Source organism: Coturnix japonica, chromosome 1 (genome assembly GCF_054131305.1).
Source record: "Coturnix japonica strain WE chromosome 1, WE-NBRP24, whole genome shotgun sequence".
NCBI classification, from domain to species: Eukaryota; Metazoa; Chordata; class Aves; order Galliformes; family Phasianidae; genus Coturnix; species Coturnix japonica.
Window position 1 is genome coordinate 51440838 of NC_140663.1, and position 17299 is coordinate 51458136.

At 51.7% G+C, this 17299-nt stretch overlaps 2 protein-coding genes across 8 annotated transcripts; both read right to left on the reverse strand.

Moving 5' to 3' along the window:
* Positions 1 to 2579: 2579 nt before the first annotated feature.
* On the reverse strand, positions 2580 to 8606 carry TXN2 (thioredoxin 2). Of its 2 annotated transcripts, XM_085519279.1 has the most exons (4): positions 8313 to 8606; positions 7943 to 8154; positions 7335 to 7458; positions 2580 to 3276 (listed from the first exon to the last, which is right to left on the reverse strand). In XM_085519279.1, exons 2-4 carry the CDS (start codon positions 8152 to 8154, stop codon positions 3160 to 3162), a joined length of 453 nt encoding a protein of 150 aa, XP_085375405.1. In that variant the 5' UTR covers positions 8313 to 8606; the 3' UTR covers positions 2580 to 3159. The 2 variants fall into 2 exon arrangements, with proteins under 2 accessions (XP_085375405.1, XP_015717678.2); XM_015862192.3 differs by lacking the exon at positions 8313 to 8606 and having other exon boundaries at positions 7943 to 8281.
* A 477-nt stretch (positions 8607 to 9083) lies between these two features.
* Positions 9084 to 17217, reverse strand: FOXRED2 (FAD dependent oxidoreductase domain containing 2). 6 transcript variants are annotated; one of them, XR_014935656.1, is made up of 9 exons: positions 17062 to 17217; positions 16385 to 16906; positions 14797 to 15048; positions 13851 to 14120; positions 13453 to 13619; positions 12634 to 12803; positions 11890 to 12131; positions 10856 to 11026; positions 9084 to 10097 (listed from the first exon to the last, which is right to left on the reverse strand). XR_014935656.1 is itself a non-coding variant. In XM_015862156.3 (9 exons), exons 2-9 carry the CDS (start codon positions 16891 to 16893, stop codon positions 9832 to 9834), a joined length of 2043 nt encoding a protein of 680 aa, XP_015717642.2. In that variant the 5' UTR covers positions 16894 to 16906; positions 17062 to 17217; the 3' UTR covers positions 9084 to 9831. The 6 variants fall into 6 exon arrangements, 2 of the variants coding, with proteins under 2 accessions (XP_015717642.2, XP_085375377.1); XM_015862156.3 differs by having other exon boundaries at positions 12638 to 12803; XR_014935655.1 differs by lacking the exon at positions 9084 to 10097 and adding an exon at positions 11644 to 11752 and having other exon boundaries at positions 10890 to 11026; positions 12638 to 12803.
* Positions 17218 to 17299: the final 82 nt, after the last annotated feature.

Genomic DNA, 17299 nt, shown 5'->3' on the forward strand with positions numbered 1-17299 from the left:
AACTTGTAGTAAAAAATATATATATATATATAATAAAAAATAGAGGCTCCCACTGAACAGAAAGGGCTTTGACAATTTACTTAAAAAGCCAGATTAAAGCAAAATGGTGTTATATAAATACTGGCAGGCGTGCTGCAGCCTGCACGCAGCGCAGCCCTGTGTTTGCCCTGCAGCTGCTGTGCTGGCCAGGCTGCAGCGCGGTGTGGCCCTGTGTTCAGATGCAGCACCTCTGCCCCGAGGCACAGCCTTGTGCTGGGGCAATGCAGGACTGGTGGTGGATGTGCACCTGGGTGGGCTGCAGAGGCAGGGTGGGGAGATGGGGAACTGTTCTGTGAGCTGCTCTGGTCTGGAACTTGCATGTTTTGTATCTTATCTTCTTGCTTAGGATATTGCAGCTGTCCAAGCTGAACATACAGGAAGCCAAAACCTACAGCACAACCAGGCAGCACTTCCAAAGAATCATAAAAGTTGGAAAAGACCTCTAAGATCACCTGGTCCAACCAGCAGCCCATCCCCACCATGCCCACTGACCACGTCCCTCAGTGCCACATCCACACGGCTCTGGAACACCTCCAGGGACGGTGACTGCACCACCTCCCTGGGCAGCCTGTGCCACTGCAGCACCATTATTATAGAGAAGAAATTGTTCCTAATATCCAATCTGAACCTTCCATAGTGCAACTTGAGACTGTTACTTCTCATCCTATGCTTTGGGGTCCCAATGCCCCATCCCCTTCCAGCACACTGGGGGATCTCAGCACTGCACACCTCTCCCCATCACAAGGGCTTAGCAGAAGACCCAAACAGCTTGGGAAAGGAGCAGCTGCCCTTGGGCTCAGCAACAAGGAGAGGAAGAGCCCCTGCTTGCTGAAAGTTGGGTGTCATTGACCAGACTGAACGCAGAAGCACTGCAGGTGAACCTGGGGGCGATTTTGGTGCTGGGCTCAGAGAGCACCCAGGGAGGGTGCGGCATGGCCAGCTCCACTGTGACAGGCAGTGATGGCTGCACACTCCTAAAATAGCAGCTGGGAACATGAGAAGTGGAGCACTGCTGTAATGCTTGAGTGGGAGGGAGTCAATGTTTAACAGATCAGGGGAATTTTGGATGTGTTTAACTCCAAAAGGGAAGAACGACATCCCTGCCCTTGGCAGCCATGCATTTTCTGAAGGACTGCTCACAGGGCACTGTCTATGTGGCTCTTCACTGTTTGTCTCAAAGAAACAGTCATGGCTTTCACATAACGCACCCTAGGGCATAGCCGAATGGGACACTGGCTCCGCTTTTCCTTAGAAGGAAGCGATAAAACAGCCGATTTATACTGTCTCTTAAACACACAATGTAAAGTCACTGTGTTTTTTCCTGTTCTGTGGGATGGCGAAGCATAAAAGTTGGCTATTGTTGGGTACGTGACGCTGTTCCCCTACTCTTCCTGCACACGCAGGAAAACGAGGATGGTCTTTACTAGAAGCGTTCAGGGGGCAGCAGGAACACTGAGGTGCACCAAAAAGGCAGGGCAGATTACAACAGGAGCGGGCCACAAGCAGCTTTGCCTTCTGCGGTCTGCAGCAGCACAAAAGCAAATGCCACTGCCTACTGCTCACAACGTACTGAATTACAGCCCGCTGACATCAGTGCAGGCAGCGCGCTGTGCAGGCTGTGTGCCAGGGTGTGAGCTCAGCCCTGCCGGGAAGGCACCCACCTGGGGGGCTGCGCCGCTCCCGATGGACGCAGGTGGGAACAGTGCTGTGGTTGCGGTGGGACACACAGGAGTTGGATGGCTGCTTCTTTCACTCCTTAAAAGGCTGTAAATCATTGGCACAAAGGTGCAGAACAAACTCGCCTCGTCGCCTAGAACAACCTATGGCAGGGAGGCAAAATGGAGCAGAGCCAAGGCAGAGTTAGGAGTGATTGAGGGAAACGGGGGTGGGAAGGAAAACAAGAAAGCAGCCCTTACGTGGCTGTTAAGCACATACAGTGCCCTCATGCATCTTAGCTATGCAAACCAATGTGAAGTATTACAGTAAGAGGGATCTGGGAGTAGGGCACTGCCCAGGGAAACCAGGAGCACGTTGAAGTCACCAAGCATGTGCAGGGAGGGAGAGCTGGGTAGGGCTGAAGGCTGTTGGTGATATGGGCACACAGCTGCCTCCCTCAGTCTAAAGGTTGGGGCAATTAAGAGTCAGAAATCCACCTTTGTCAGGGGTCACCCATGTGAGCAGACTGAATTATCTACACAAGAAGGAGGGCAGCTCTCAAACTGGAAAGGAAGTGAGGAAAGCATGGGGGGCAGTGAGCCACTGCCTCTGCACAAACAAGGAGTGTCCCTGCAGAGCCTGGGATCCAGCTGCACCTAATGTGGGACACAGGAGCAGCACTGGGAGCCCTGTGACAGCGATCCACTTGTTTGTTTTTCAGAACATTACCTTTTAGTAGAGATCAAGTCATAACCTGCACTCTCCCAACCCATCATTAGGAATCAGCCACTGTTCTGCTGATAGTGCCTCTCGCTACTCTGGACAGATAAGGGGCTCCCCCGGGGTTTCAGAGAATCAAGTTTCATTCTCCAGCTAGACAGATGTGACGATAAAGTTCTCTTTATTACAGACCTACAAAAGGAGATCCATAAAATACTTCTATTTTCTCTTATAAAATTATGACGGGAGCCTGTGGGTTTGCAGAGGATTTGTACCTGTCCTGGGGACATCCAAACAGCAGGATCAAGACAGTTTCAAGAGGCAAGGCAGAGGCATTCTCAACTTTAAACAAACCCACCCAGAGCAGATAAGCCTCCACATGTTGGAGCAGTTGCCCTCTGCACTGGACTGTCAGATGGTAGACAAAAGGAAAATATTCCTCCTCTTAGCTCAGCAGAAGTTCCACACGTCAGCAATTTGTTGATGAACACGGGCTCCTAATCCCAGCTGCATTCCTCATTTTGAGGATAAGCAGCTCTGCTCCTCAGCATCCTTTACAACTACTGCTGCTCAAGAGAAGGGGGGAACAGAAAGGAAGGGTTAGAACATTGTCCATCTCCTAAGACCCCCAAACAGAAGAAAACCCCAGGCTGTACGAGGCAGGCAGCCCACGTGCTCCTCAACTCAACAAGGAATGCACAAGATGAACATATCCAGAGGCAGAGGTACAGCCACCCTTTAACTTCAGGCTCCAATGAGTTTCTTGAGGAATGCTTCCAGCTGATCCTCGTCCTTTACCCCCACAAACTTATCCACAACATCTCCATTCTTCATCGCCAGCACTGTTGGCACTGCTGACACCTGGGGGCAAGAAAGACAGAAATCCATGTGAGCAGAGAGCTGCAAGAAGCCCAGCTGCACCCAGCCCCAAATGGAGCTCTACAGCTGTGCCCATCCAGAATCCCCTGCCTCAGACAGGGAGACAACTGCAGCCAACAAAGGACAGAAAGCTTTTCTCTTTGCTAAAGCCTTGCTTCTGAACTGCAGGGACTCGGCGTTCTGAAGCTGAGGGCATTTGGCTGTAAGCAGTGATGAGGGCTCTGCCTGCAGGTTGGGGAGTTGACCCCACACTGCTCAAAGCAGGCACATCTACAAAACGACAGCTTGACTGAGTTCCTTCTCTCTGTGGCCTCACCTCTGCATTGCCTTATACAGCAGTCTATGTTAAGTCTCAACAGCTTTTCTAGTTTAAATAAAACCTACAATTTAAAAGACAAGACCACACCTAATAACCTAATATAAAAGCAAAAGGTAAAGCTATTTTCCTCTCCAGTACAGGTTCTCCTTCTCTTTTACCCTATCATAAACAGACAAACCCAGACTTTTACCAGGCTGTCTCTCTGACATGATGACCTTTAGACTTTTATGGCCAGGGTGGTATCAGATAGGACCTGTATTCCTCTTCAGATAGCACAGGAGCTGAAGGAGGGCTCCCCACCCATTGGCAGGCAGGAGGAAGACTTTTGCCATCCTCTAATCCCCTGTGACCCATCTTTCTTCTTCTGCCCCTGCTGATCAGATAAGACAAATCCCTCCAGCCAGAGCCCAGCTGCACTGCTCCAGGTGCTATTTTTCTCATCCAGAACAAAGTTTGCTGGGAATTACTGAAGAGAACAGCAGTGGAAATGATGACGCTCCCTGGGGACTTGCTGAGCGCATGGAGACAGAAGAGACCTCATAGATGTGATCACGAGAAGGAGCTGCTGGAGCTCAGAGACGCAGTCATGACAGCCTGCTCACCCCTACCCAGCACCAGCACAATGCCTCTCCTCTCCCCCCAACCACCTCCTGTCCTTATCTTGTTCCCTGTGCCAACCTATAGGGCCTTCTCTTGTGTGCTCCAGCTGTCCCAGCCCTGCTGCCAGCACGGATCTACCACACTCAGAAATCCTTCCTGCAGGAAACCCTCCAGAGGTCTGGCTTCTCTCCCAGCAGGAGGCTGAGATGAAAGGGACATTTTGTTCTTCCTTTCCCGCCTGGACCCGCAGTCTGTCCTCTGGGGTTTGTGCAGTTCCATCTGAGTGGATGGAAGCACCGAGGCTGCTACCACCCCACCAGCCTTGCTGCGACACAGGTTCTTCAGCTCCTCCTAGTGACAGCCTGAGGCAGAGCCGGGCTGCTCGCATGGCAAGCTGCTCGGGATCTTAGGGATGAGAAAGATACTGCAGTTGACTGGTCTCTTCCTCTCTCAGAAGGGCAAAGCTTCACCAAGCCTCCCTCTGGACTGCAAACTGGGTTTGTAACAAGCACCCCGAGGTTACAGGGCCTCGGTACAGTGAGGTGGGTGAGAGCAAGGAACCTTGTGGAACCCTGCAGCTGCTCAGAAGTGCTTTGACAGCATCCTTCCTGCTGTACTTTGGCTGCATGGGTTCATACTTCTTTTTTTGCTGCTGAGAATGACTGGAAAGCAAGCTTTATTTTTTCCTTCTTTTTTTGGGCTTGGTTTGCACTGAATAAACTAAATAAACTCTCTTCTTCCTTCAAAGCATTTCTGAAGAAAAAGTCAGGCTGCTTTTGATCAGCACCGGCCAAACAGATAAATGTAAGCAGACATACAGGCTATTCGTGGCAGCACTCATGCTGAGGGAATTCTTTCCCATCTAAAACTGAAAACACCAAGAGCTGGGCAGGGGAAAGCCTTCACCCGGCCTTAGGAACAAAGCATAGCAGGAACGGGCTCTGCCAACAACCAATGTCCCCACGTCCATCATTCCACAGGGCAGCTCACATGCCCACATGCAGAGCAGCAGAAGCAAGGGCTGCTCCTTCCCAACAGGCACCAGGCCAAGGCAAAAAAGGAATCTAAGGAATTTCAAGAGAAAGCAAATTAAACAAAAATACTCCTCCCTTCCTGCTCTCAAGAGGACAAGAGCAGGCTGGAGGAGCAGCAAAAGGCCACAACTGGCAAGGAGAGGAGCAAGCCAATAGGGGGAACCCTCAGAGAAAGAACCTGCGTGCTGCACTACCTGGATGGAGGAGGGTGACTGCGGCATCTCTGGTCTCAGGAAATGCTCTTGTGTGTCATGCTAGATGGGGCTGCTGGGAGCTAATGGCACTCTCCAGCTCCTCCTGGGGGCTCTATCTTCCCCCTCTGCACCAAGGAAGCCAGTGGAAAGTACATTGCACAATCAGGCAGCAACCTGCGGCGTACGCATGTGGGCAGGGGAATGGACACAGGTGGATGAGGCTTCCTTGCAGTTAGTGGGGAACTGTGAGGGTGGCAACAGACCCTGAAACCCTCAAACATAAACCTGAGCCTGTAGACATCCAATCTCAGATGGAAAGACTCAATGAATAAGTAAGTACATAAAAAACGTTCTTTGGCTCTCCTGATGTCTCCCCTCTGATCTTGCCTCAGCATCTCCCCGTCAGCTCTCATGCCCACATCTCCTTAGCTGGCAACTTCACTGAAGACTGAACAAGACCAAGCATGAGCATGGCGCACAACCCAAACTTCTGCTGTGAAAAGGGTGCCTCAAAACATGAGAATCAAACCAAACTTTATCCTTTACCCATTTGCAGCTGTCCTACTCACCAACACTACCAGGGAAGGGATTCAGCTGCGTGCAGAATGGTCAGGACCAGATACATGCATCACTGCAAGAGCAGAAGATGCAGAGATGATCCAGGGGTCCTCTTGCTAAACAAAACTTTACTGTGTCTGTATGTTAGGCTCCAAAAAGAAGCCAGCCCTTGCTGCCTACACATACGCCCATCAGAGCTGGAAGACAGACAGACCCTGCAATAAATAGCTGTATGCCTGCAGCTTCTCACACACATCCAGTAGCAGTGCGTGCAATGAGTAATCACACTTGCAGAACAAAGGAACTTTCAGCATCTTTTTCAAGATCTTTCTTCCCATATTTGTACTCTGCTTGCCATTTTACAGTCGTACGAGATCATCCTCCTGTAATGCTCGCTAATTCAGCCTACTGGAAGGCTTGGGACAATACTACAGTTAAACTAATAATCTCCATTCTCTTCTCCTTAGGATAGCTGCTGCAGAACCTCCCCTGCACCTATCAGGATTACGTAATCTCCGACTACAGCAGAAACAGCCTCTTCAATTTCTTCTTACCAGTGTCCCTAAGCTGCAGAACCATCAGGCTGCAATACAATGAGCCAGCACTCAACACACTGCTGCCAACAAGAACATGAGAGACTCTCGTGCTCAGCCCACAGAAGCTACAAGTGACACTGGTGGGCAACAGCTGAGAGGCCACTACCACAGCACCAGCAGGAAGGAGTGGGAGGAAACAAACTGCTTTGACTTCCTCCTCCTTCTGGCACAGTAGAGTACAAGGACGTGAAGTGCTAACACAATCACTGAGGCCTGTGCTTGTCAAGAACAGAATGCACGCTCCTGCTGTGCTCAGGTGTTCTCTGACCTGCGTTCCATCTGTCCTAACAAAGCCCACGGCATCTCCTTGCGATGCAGCTTAAGGACAAGTCTCTGTCATCCAGCAAGAATGAGGAAAGGAGAGAGAGGAAGGGCTGCCTGCGTGGAGAATGGTGGTTAAGAGTGCCTGGGGCCTGTTACTTCATGCTCCCACCCTACACCCAAGCAACCTGTGCACACAGTAAAATGCTGCACACGCTGCATTTACAGTGACAAACTTCTGTGTGGCTGAGAGGACACACAGATTTCCATGTTTCTGCAGATTTAGAGGTGGGGATGCCGGATGAGACCACAGAGCTGAAGGAAAGGTACACAGTGAAATCCACTACTGGACAGGGACCCAGTGGACCAGGAACCAACAGGCAGAACTGGGCTTTCACTGCCCACCCAGACTCTGCTGTGCTGAGGAACACACCCTGCACCAGCAGCAACAGCGACCTTGTGCTTTTCTGGTTCCTACCTCGTACTCAATCGCGAGGTCTGTGTGATCATCGATGTCCACTTTGGCCATCACCACCTTCCCCTTCTGCTTGGCCACCATCTTCTCTAACCGAGGGCCGAGGATCTTGCAGGGACCACACCACCTAAGGAGAAAGAGGACAGTGGACATGAGAAGAGACAAGCGCTGCAGCAGCTGCAGAAGGCTGGCTCGGACACCAGTACCTTTAGCACAGAATCACAGAATTGTAGGGGTTGGAAGGGACCTCTAGAGATCATCGAGTCCAACCCCCCTGCCAAAGCAGGCTCCCTACACCATGTCACACAGGTAGGCGTCCATAGCACTGCTTCAACTCTTCTGTCTTCATGCTGACACAAAGTGGTGGCACTTTAAGTATAAACATTAACCAGGTCCACCAGCCTTCACTGCCCTCCATACACTTCTCACCACTCGTCCCCCGTCTCGCATGCTGTTACCCGGCTGATCGCATCACCCCACTGTGCAATCAGCACAGTGAGCCGTGTCTGCTCACACTGATTATGTATCACACACCGCAGCCTTCACACAGCAATACAAGTCCGTACTGCTCCACACAGCAGAGCTCGGTGCTCGCCGTTCGCGGCACTTACTGCGCATAGAAATCCACCACCACGGGCTTGGGGCTGTTCACCACCCGCTCCTGGAAGTCGCCTCCGTCCTGCACGTTGAAGGCGCTGCCGCGGGTCGCCGAGCAGCCGAAGGCCCGGCCGTGTACGCCGTGCGGGGATAACTGCCTGGGCCCGAGGGGCAGCGGCCTGCGCCCCAGGGCCAGCAGGCGCCTTATGGCCAGCCGCTGGGCCATCTGCGAAGGGAACGGAGGGACGCGTGGATGGGGACACCCCGCACAACCCCGAGCTCTTCCCGCCCCCCGCCCGCACGGGTAACGGCCCCGGCCCGGAGGTGACCCCTGCTCAGCCCCGCTTCCGCCCAGCGGTCCCGCCCTCCAGCGCGCTCCCTCACCAGAGCGGTGCGGTTTTATTGGCTGCTGCGGCTGTCAGCTGGGGAACAGGATGTTGCGCCGCAATGGGCTGGAGGAATGATGGCGCACCTCTACGTTAACGTCATGGTTTTGTTTAGAGTTCGTAGGAAGGAGATACCCATACAACACGGCAGCGGCAGAGTACAGAGCACGGCAGGCAGGAACCCACTGTAACACAACACACACCGAAGTACAGCTCCGCAGGACAAGGATGGAATGGTGTCTGTGGGTGCTACTGGTGGCCGAACCAAAGGGATCCAGAGGGATCAACAGGGTGTGAATGAGAGCTGCTGTGTTTGCTCAGCAATACATGAGCAACAACAGACCTGCATTCAGGACCTACAGGCAGCACTGAATCAGGGGGCAGCAAAGCCCGACTCATTGGTCATCTCATCCACTTCTTCTCTCAAAGCATCCCGAGAGCTGCAGGTACAGCCCTGCTGTGATCCAGGAAGCACGAGTCCAAAGGGGTGTTTGTTCAGGTGCTACGAACTGGAAGATGTGTGTGGAGATACAAGTCTGTTCTCGCTGTCTGTTTCCTAGAATCACACAGACATCGTAAGGTTGGGCTCTAAACTTCTGCTCTGCAGCTCAAAAGGCCTTGGAAGGAACCCCCTGGAAGGTGACAAATGTATGTGGTAGCAAAAAGGGAGCAATAAAGTGCAGACAACCAACCAGTCAAAGCTTGGGAGGTTTCAAGGTGACTGGAGGGGATAAGAAATAAGAAAACGTGCATTTTACCAACACCAAAGTTCATCCCAAACTTCCTTGATGGGATATAGTGCAAATAGGAACAATATCGGTCATGCTTTATAAAACACAGGGGTAACATTTCAGGCTTTTTGGTGTAGGAGAAGAAATCTGTTAGGACAGGGAGTGGAGCTCAGTGTAACAGTGTCCTGGGTGTTCTAAGCAAGATATTCACCCCTGCAGAGGGAACGTTCTCTGCAGGAAGTGACCTATTATCCTACTCATACAGTAAATAAAACCCACCATCTCTCCCCAGCCAAGCTCTGTGCCTGCCCTAACTCAAATGCAGGGAAACTGCCATGAAGTTTGTCTAGAATACAAACAAATCTTCAAGTATGCAGAGCATCCAGTGAGCAGAAAGCTTGCACAGGGCTGAAACAGAACATAAGCCAGTTCTCTTGGAAGAGGCAGGTGACAGGAATCCCTGAACTCTCCCTTCTTTGACCCCTGGCTGTCGCTGTGAATACCGGTTCACCACATAAACACAAACACCATCTTCAAGCAACTCTGAACTCTTCGAGGACAAAGCAGGAGCCTCAGCATCATCGGATTTTAGGCTCTGACTTATCCTTCAGAGCACATTGGTCCTCTTGGTAACAGCAAGATCTGAGCGGGTCTTTGGCAATTCATGATCAGCGGAAGGGGCTGGGATGTAAGAGGCATCTAGGAGAGGGGAGAATCCCGCCGTGGATCTCTGTTAACAGTATTATCACAACAGCACCTGTGGATTCCCACGTGGTGAGAGACAGTCTAAAATTCATCCTTGGCATTAACGAGATGGTGCAGAGGACGGAGCGGTATCACATGGTCTCTCAGCAACTGGTCTTGGGACCCTTGGCGGCTGTCAGGGAGTTTGTCACCTGAGAGTCCTGTGACAGCATAATCCTCCAGCAGCCCAGCATCCACTGCGTGACGTCGAAGCCTCTCGCTCCCGGCAAGCCCTTGCATTCTTGCATAGCCCTGCTGACAGAAGGGAGGCAGTTTCTGATGTGTGAGGGCAAAGAGAAAACAGGATTCTGCCAAGGAAAACATAAAAAAAAATCATATTAACCAGAGAAACCATGTAGAGAACAATACACATAAGCTCTTGAAGACACTTGTGACAGAAGGCAGAAAGGATCAGGGAAGAACAGTTTCCCACCTGGAGCTTTGGCTCAGGGTTGCAGCAGAGCAACTGACTCAAGGCTGCAAGTATCAGGAGATGCAGATTGGCACCTGCAGTGTACACTGACAGGAAAAAGACTTGAGTTTTCAGCTCTCTGTCATCACCTTCATACCAGAGAACTGTTTCTCTGTGTGCCATGTGGTGTTTCCCCATTAGGCTGCCAGACCAAGAAGGGAGGCAGCAGAGGTTCTCCAGCTCCCATATCCCAACACTCCCATTTTCACTCATCTCCCTGATGGAAACAATCCCACCCATGGTAAATGAGAACAGGTCAGGCATCTGATGGCAAAAAGGAACATCTGGATAATGGGAGAACAAGGCAAACTACAGCTGCAAAGGGGACCGAACTGAATCTCATGTACTCATGAACCTGGGTGTACTTGCATCAGTCTTTTTGTGGAGGTGAGCAAGAGCAAATGCTATCTGGGAACATACACACAGCACGAGCACATTCTACTGTCTGGAGAGTGTATCAGAAAGGTGCCACTGACTGCAATTATCAGTGCATCACAGGCAGATCTCAGTTACTTGCAGAAGAGATCACTCCTGTCACACGTCCCTCGCATCCCCCCTCCTCCTCCTCCATCTTCCACCCTGGGCTCAAATTACCTGCAAAGAAATTGCGCAGGTCAGTGCTGAGGCAGTTCTCCAAGAAACGCCTCAGTGGCAGGATGTGAGCGTTTGGGGCTGTCCAGTCTGTCAGAAAATCCTCCACGATGTGATGGATGGCATCTGGGCGGGGGAGAGGCCAATCTGGGGGATGAAGTCTCATCTCACGCTCTGCCAAGAGACCATTAAGGGCAAAAATCTCAAAATCAAAACTGCATTAAAAAGGGCTTGGAAAGCAGAAAGCAACCACAGCAGCTGTTCAGTTTTTGTTCTGACCTTCTAATCCCTACCTTACTTTCATTTACAATCCCCTCTGTTAGCTCTGTCCTGAAAAGCCCTGCCACCACAGAGCTGCCCCTTGTCCCTGACCACAGTTATTTCCTGCCATTTCACTTTTCACTCCTGTTCCCTTTGGGTAGAGACTGCCAGCCAGGCTGAACTGTGTTCAAACTTTAATGCAGCTACCAATCACATTCCTTTCTGTGCAAGTCAGGCCAGACCCTGACACTAAGCTTCTGGAGATGAAGATTCAGCACACGCTATTTCCCAAGGAAACACGTTCTCACTGGGTTTGCTGGGTAAAACATTCATCTTCAAACGTTTGCTTCTGGCTGCTTCAATCACTACACAGCCTCTCAGACCTGATGGGGCCACAGAAAGCAGCTTCCTTCAGGCAGGAAGACAAAACAGCCCAATTCTAACTGTTGGGACTCTGCAGAATGCACGCACTCCAGGCTGCAAAGGGAGGCAATGTTCATTGCTGCTGCATGACTCTGGAGACAGCATACCTGTTTAACCATCTTCTCCAATGTGAGGTTTCTAGTATGACCTGCCCCATTTTGGCAGGACTAATGGAAGCTTCTTTTCTTCAGCTCACACAGGGGCAGCAAGTGCGTCCTCACACGATGGATATGAAAGTAGTAGAGAATTAGCAGCACATTCCAGTCTTGCCCCACACCCACTCTGGCTCTCGACTATCTTCTCTCTCAGTTTTGCTCTTATCAGATAACTAACAGAGAGGCTAGAAAGCTCACCTGTTGGGAGGCGCTTGTAGTAATAAATAACAGGGTGCAAAAAGTTGGACTGCCAGGCATGCTGTGCCTCTCCCACAGCTCGGTTGTAGTAGAAGACATCCTTGTCATCTCCTGAGAAATTCCTCCCGTACTCCATGATGACAACAAACAGCCCAGAGGGAGCTTTTCTCCCCGTCTGTGTTTCCAGCTCAGCCAAGATTCCAACTGGGTATTCTTCAAGGTATTCAAACGATGTGGCATTCCTACAAATCGCAACCACAGCCGTTAAGATCTTTCTGCCAGAGAAAATCCATCTGGGATCCAACACTCCCTCAGCAGATTGAGGCTAAGGCCAAAGAACCATCAGATAGCTATCATTTGTAGTCACTACAGATCTGGGCTGGGCTTGATACAGAGCTTAAGAAGGCTGCATATATGGTTACAAGACTTCATTCTATTCAGAGACTCTCAGATTCCTCTATTAACAGTGCCCAAGGAAAGTTTTTCCCTAGGGACAGTGAAAGAGAACAAAAGCTCTGACCCTAGCAGGACGGTGTGGACCATATCAGACTTTTAAGAGGAAATAATCTGCAGAACTGGGGACAGCAGCACCAGTGATGGCAGAGGTACAGGTTTTGAGGAGTCTGCCTGTGTGACATCAGTGGCAGCAATGCAGCAGTTTTTGTGGTGGCACCAAAGGCAGTGACAGTGAAGGAAAAGAAACGAAACCGTGGAGCGCAGTGCTGGGGATAATTGCTCACTCACTCACTCTCTCAGCAGGATGATGTCAGCCAGGACACTGAACATCTGGTAGAGGCCCGAGGCCTCGTTCACCCGCTTGATGATGGAGTTGGTCAGCTGTGTAATGGGGTAGACCGAGGATGGCCAGGGGACACCATGGTGACGGTTTTCCAATAGGCGGTGGACTGCACGAGCTAAGACATGGAGAGAAACAAAGATGGCTTATTTTACAATCCAGCCTTGCACATCTGAATTGAAAAAAAAATCCGATTGCTCTGTTGCACACAGATCCTGGCAGGACACGATAAAGAAGCTTAACGGCTCATCCCACCCAGATCGCTACCAGCTGCAGTGGAGATGCCCTCAGAACACTTTTGTGATGCTGAGTGGCTGGTGAGGGGGCAAGGGGTCCCTGGGGTATTTCATTTCCCCTGAGCATCCCTATAACGATAAGGATGGACACGCACGCAAACAGAAATTCTCCCTGCTGCTGAAAGCTGCTGGGTTTTAACACCGCGGCACAGACCTCTCACCCACAGCCTGCCACGAGGCAGAGCATCTGGCAGGCAGAAATTTATTGTTACATAAATAAGAGACGGCGGGCCAGAGAGACACAAGACAAAACAAAGACAGACAACCAAAGACTTCAGATATGACCCCAAGGCACTTCCATAGCCTCTCCTCCCCTTCAGACTGTGCAGCTGCATCTTGGCTATGTTTTGTTATTCTTACTGCCAGCACAAGATGAAGGGTCATCCTTTTCTAGCACTAAGCTAGGAATTGTTCCTTGGAAGGGAGCACTGAACCCCAGCCCCAGCCCTTTCTGTAAGCCCCAGTACTCACTTGTGTACCGGAAGCCATGGATGAAACCCCCAGCGGATTTCCTGAAGTCAACAGAGTGGCTGGCAGTGCCAAGAACAAAGAGCCCCCGAGTGCCTCTGGACTCGTAACTGGGCTTGATCTGAGGATATTTGCTTTTATTCCCTCTTCCTGGCATCATTCTAAGGGATCTGATGTGTGAAACAGAAGAACAGGCTGTCAGCAAGGGCAGGGGTGGAAAAATAAAGGATTTCTGATAAGGCACATATTACACGGCAGCCACGGTGAACCACTGATCCATGTCCCCGCTGCCTTCAGTGGAACTCACTACTTTCCCAAGAGCATAAGGTCAGCAAGGATGCTCTGGCCTGTCAGTCTCTTGCTATAAATACACTCTTTTCTAGACACTGGTTGTGCCTCACCTGTTGTAGATAGAGAAGTCAAACTTCCAGCCCAGACAGCGGATGACACGGTCGTAAGGTGCGCGGGTAGCAAAGTTATCCAGTTCATCCTGTGGGAGGGTGATCCCATCGATGCCTGCGCTGGTGTTGCTGTTCTCCAGGTAGAACCGAAGAGTGATGTGCAGCTTCCCTTTTTTGTCCTTGACAATAGCTAGATCTTCCAGGTCACCTTCCAGAAGTCCATCCAGTGATTTCAGCTGGTAGGTATCCAGCAGACCATTGTTAATTGCTCTGCAAACAAAAGGGAAGGAACAAAGGCTAATGAGCACAGTGGGATCCAGGGTTTGGTCTCAGCTCCTTGAAATGGGACAAGCTTACCAGGTGTGCCTCAGGGCTTTAGTGACACAGCACTGATCACTGCCATTCTTGTGAGCCATCAGCACACTCCCCAGTGTGCCTTGTACAAACGATAGGGGAGCTCTACCTCCTCTGGCCCTGTTTCTGAACACTCATTAATGCCTTAATTCTCACTGCATTCCTGCTGTGTACAGCAGTGCTATCAGCCTCCCTGAAAGACAGACAGGCACACAGGGTGCACACAGCATGCTGACAATCAGCTAGGAAGTCCGCAGCAGAGCAATTATCCACATGTGGGTCTCTGACCCCCAGAATTAGTCTGATTAGAGTGTTGCCCTTGTGTGAAGCAGTCAACCTCTGAACTCTTCTTTGATTGCAAGCAGGGGACCAACTCAGGAGCCAGCACTTTTTAAAGATACAGAATCCATGGCAACATCTTCCCGCTGCATACTACTCAGCAGCTGCAACCTGGGCTAATACAAACCAAAGACCTACACATAAAAGTACTCATGTGTCCTCCTCCTCCTCCGGTCTGGCTGGTCTCCTGAGCAAGCAACGATTCTCACTTGTTTTTGCTCCAGCTGCATTAGGAAGAAGAACAGTTTCCTACCTCAGATCCCCGACGTAGTGTGTAGCCCAGGAGAGGCGCACACGGGACCGGCTCACCATGTGGATGAAATTCGTGACACCCAGAATGTTCTCTGCCGTCTCAAAGGCTGAGTTCCCTCGGCCCAAGATCAGCACAGTTTGACCGGCAAAATCCTCCGGGTTGGTAGACACAGTCTCATAACCCTCAACATACTCTGAGCCAGGGAAGTTTACCACATTGGGGACCCACGTGCCAGTGGCAACCAACAAACAGCTGCAAAAAGAGGAATAGCATTATGGTAGACAAGAATGGCAGGAGTCAGACTGTCTTTCCATCTCATTGCTTCTAACACAGTGGAAGTGCCCGCTATAGAATCATAGAATGGCCTGGGTTGAAAAGGACCACAATGATCATCCAGTTTCAACCCCCCGCCAGCCACCAGACCAGGCTGTGCAGAGCCACATCCAGCCCGGCCTTGAATGCCTCCAGGGATGGGGCATCCACAGCTGAGCAGTACGTGCTGCATACCTTCAATAAAAACTTCTCCCTGCCTTCACCTAATGACTTGCTCCTACCCTACTTGTCATTATGGTGACGAGGAGGGCTCCTGATGGCATTATGTGTAGCAAAACTCAGTGTGAATACAGTAGTTACAGACTTCCCCAACCTTCAGGTGTTTGTGGACATGCAGTGCTACAACGCGTGCTGTAATACTAACGTTTTAATAAGCTGCATAAAAATTACTTTGATTTAAAACAAATCTGCTGCCTTTTCATGCAAAGGAACAAAAGCCATCTTTAAAAGGGATGGAATATAGTCTCAGAATTTTAAAACACTTTAATATTTATACAAATAGGACTTGCAGCAGTGCTAATTGTTAACACTAGATGTACACAATGGTGTTTTCATAGCTCTCTGTAAGAACGCTTGCCCAAGTACTACAGGAATTACTGCAGTTGATAAGGAAGCAGCAAGCAGCAGAACCGAGAGGCAGCGTCTGCTCACACAGCTCCTGAGAGTAACTTGCTGGTGGTGCGTGGGTGTCCCATGCTGGGCTCTGCCCCCTCCAAGCCTGGCAGCCAGCGCACCTTCAAGTGACAGTCAGCGTGACCGGCTGCCGTAGATCTGAGGCTCTCAAGAGAGCTGAGAAATACACTCCATATGTTCACATGAGTAACTCCGAGAGGGTTGAGTAGCAGTACAAGATGCGTGTCAGAGTATGACAAGGAGCTTTCAGGGGTCTATCCTGCTTATAAGCTTCACTGGGACTTAGAATCATAGAATCATTAAGGTTAGAAAAGACCTCTAAGATCAACTAGTCCAAGCATCAACTCATCACCACCAAACCCACTTTGGAGGATGCCAAAAAAAGAACTGAACATCAGACACTGTGTGGCTTAGGTTGAAAGGAACCTGTTATCACCTAATTCCAGCACAGCCCCCCCAGCCCCACTGCTCCCCAGCTCCCTCCTGCTGCTCCTGAGCCAAGCGAGAGCCCCAACAGGCTGGGCCACACTTTTCAACTCAGCTTTGAGCAGAGGGCTCGGACAGAACGAGCTTTGGTAACTCCACGAGTGAAAGGCCGCACAGAGAGCTGCGTGCCCATTACCTGCACTTGTAGCTCTGCCTATTCTGGTCGCTCAGCACGAAGTAGTGCCCGTTCCACGCCTGCGGGTCCTTCTCCAGCGTGACGTGAACGATGGCGGTGTCGTAGAGGATGTGCAGCCCTAAGAAGGCGGCGAAGTCCTCCAGGTACCGCACCATGGCGTCGGCGTGGGGGAAGAACTGCCGCGAGTAGCGGCGGAACAGCAGGCGGGGCTCGTGGCTGAGGAGCGAGTTCCAGTCGTGGCGCAGGTTGAACTCGCTGTTGGCCTTGCCCGTGTGCCTCTTGTTGATGCTGATCAGTTTGCGGTGCCGGGGGTAGATGGCGAAGAAGCTGCCCGGAGCGTGGCTGCGCTCGAAGACCACGTAGTCGCGGCCGGCCCGCTGCAAGAAGTACGCGGCCTGCAGGCCGGCAGGGCCGGCTCCCAGCACGCAGTAGTCGTGGTAAAGGAAGGCGGCGGCTCCGGCCGCGCACAGGGCGCTGAGGACGATGCGCAGGAGGATCCCGCGGGCCATGGCACGGCGGCGCCTGCGGGGAAACGAGCGGGAGCGTCGCGGCGTGCGGCTCGGCCAACATGGCGGCACCGCGCCCCTCAGCGCCCGGCGCGGGTCAATTAGGCCACGCCCACGCCGGCAGCCGGCCAATGGGGACCCGCCGCTGCTCACCCACCCGCCCCATCTCACCCAATGGCGTGCGGGGCGTGGCACCTGCAGCGCGGGCCGACACGCGCCGCTCCTCACGCGCCGCCGCGCGCGCGCCAACGCAGCGGGGAACGGAAACCGCGGGAGCGCGCCGGGCCCGCCGCCATCTCGCGCCGCATCACGTGACTCCGCCTCCCCGCAGCATCACGTGAGCTGGGCGGCCCTTAAAGGAACAGGCACCCCGCGGTCAGCCCGCCCCTCCTCCCATGTTCTCCCTGCC

Excerpts from the sequence above, each read along its gene's own strand:
- TXN2 (XM_085519279.1), bottom strand. The coding sequence starts at position 8,154 with ATGGCCCAGCGGCTGGCCATAAGGCGCCTGCTGGCCCTGGGGCGCAGG. Across the intron at positions 7,459-7,942 it reads GTGGTGGATTTCTATGCGCA|GTGGTGTGGTCCCTGCAAGA; the intron begins GTAAGTGCCGCG and ends CTTTCTCCTTAG. Across the intron at positions 3,277-7,334 it reads ACCTCGCGATTGAGTACGAG|GTGTCAGCAGTGCCAACAGT; the intron begins GTAGGAACCAGA and ends TCTTGCCCCCAG.
- FOXRED2 (XM_015862156.3), bottom strand. The coding sequence starts at position 16,893 with ATGGCCCGCGGGATCCTCCTGCGCATCGTCCTCAGCGCCCTGTGCGCG. Across the intron at positions 12,804-13,452 it reads CCATGGCTTCCGGTACACAA|CTCGTGCAGTCCACCGCCTA; the intron begins GTGAGTACTGGG and ends TCCATGTCTTAG. Across the intron at positions 11,027-11,889 it reads CTACAAGCGCCTCCCAACAG|AGCGTGAGATGAGACTTCAT; the intron begins GTGAGCTTTCTA and ends GTCTCTTGGCAG.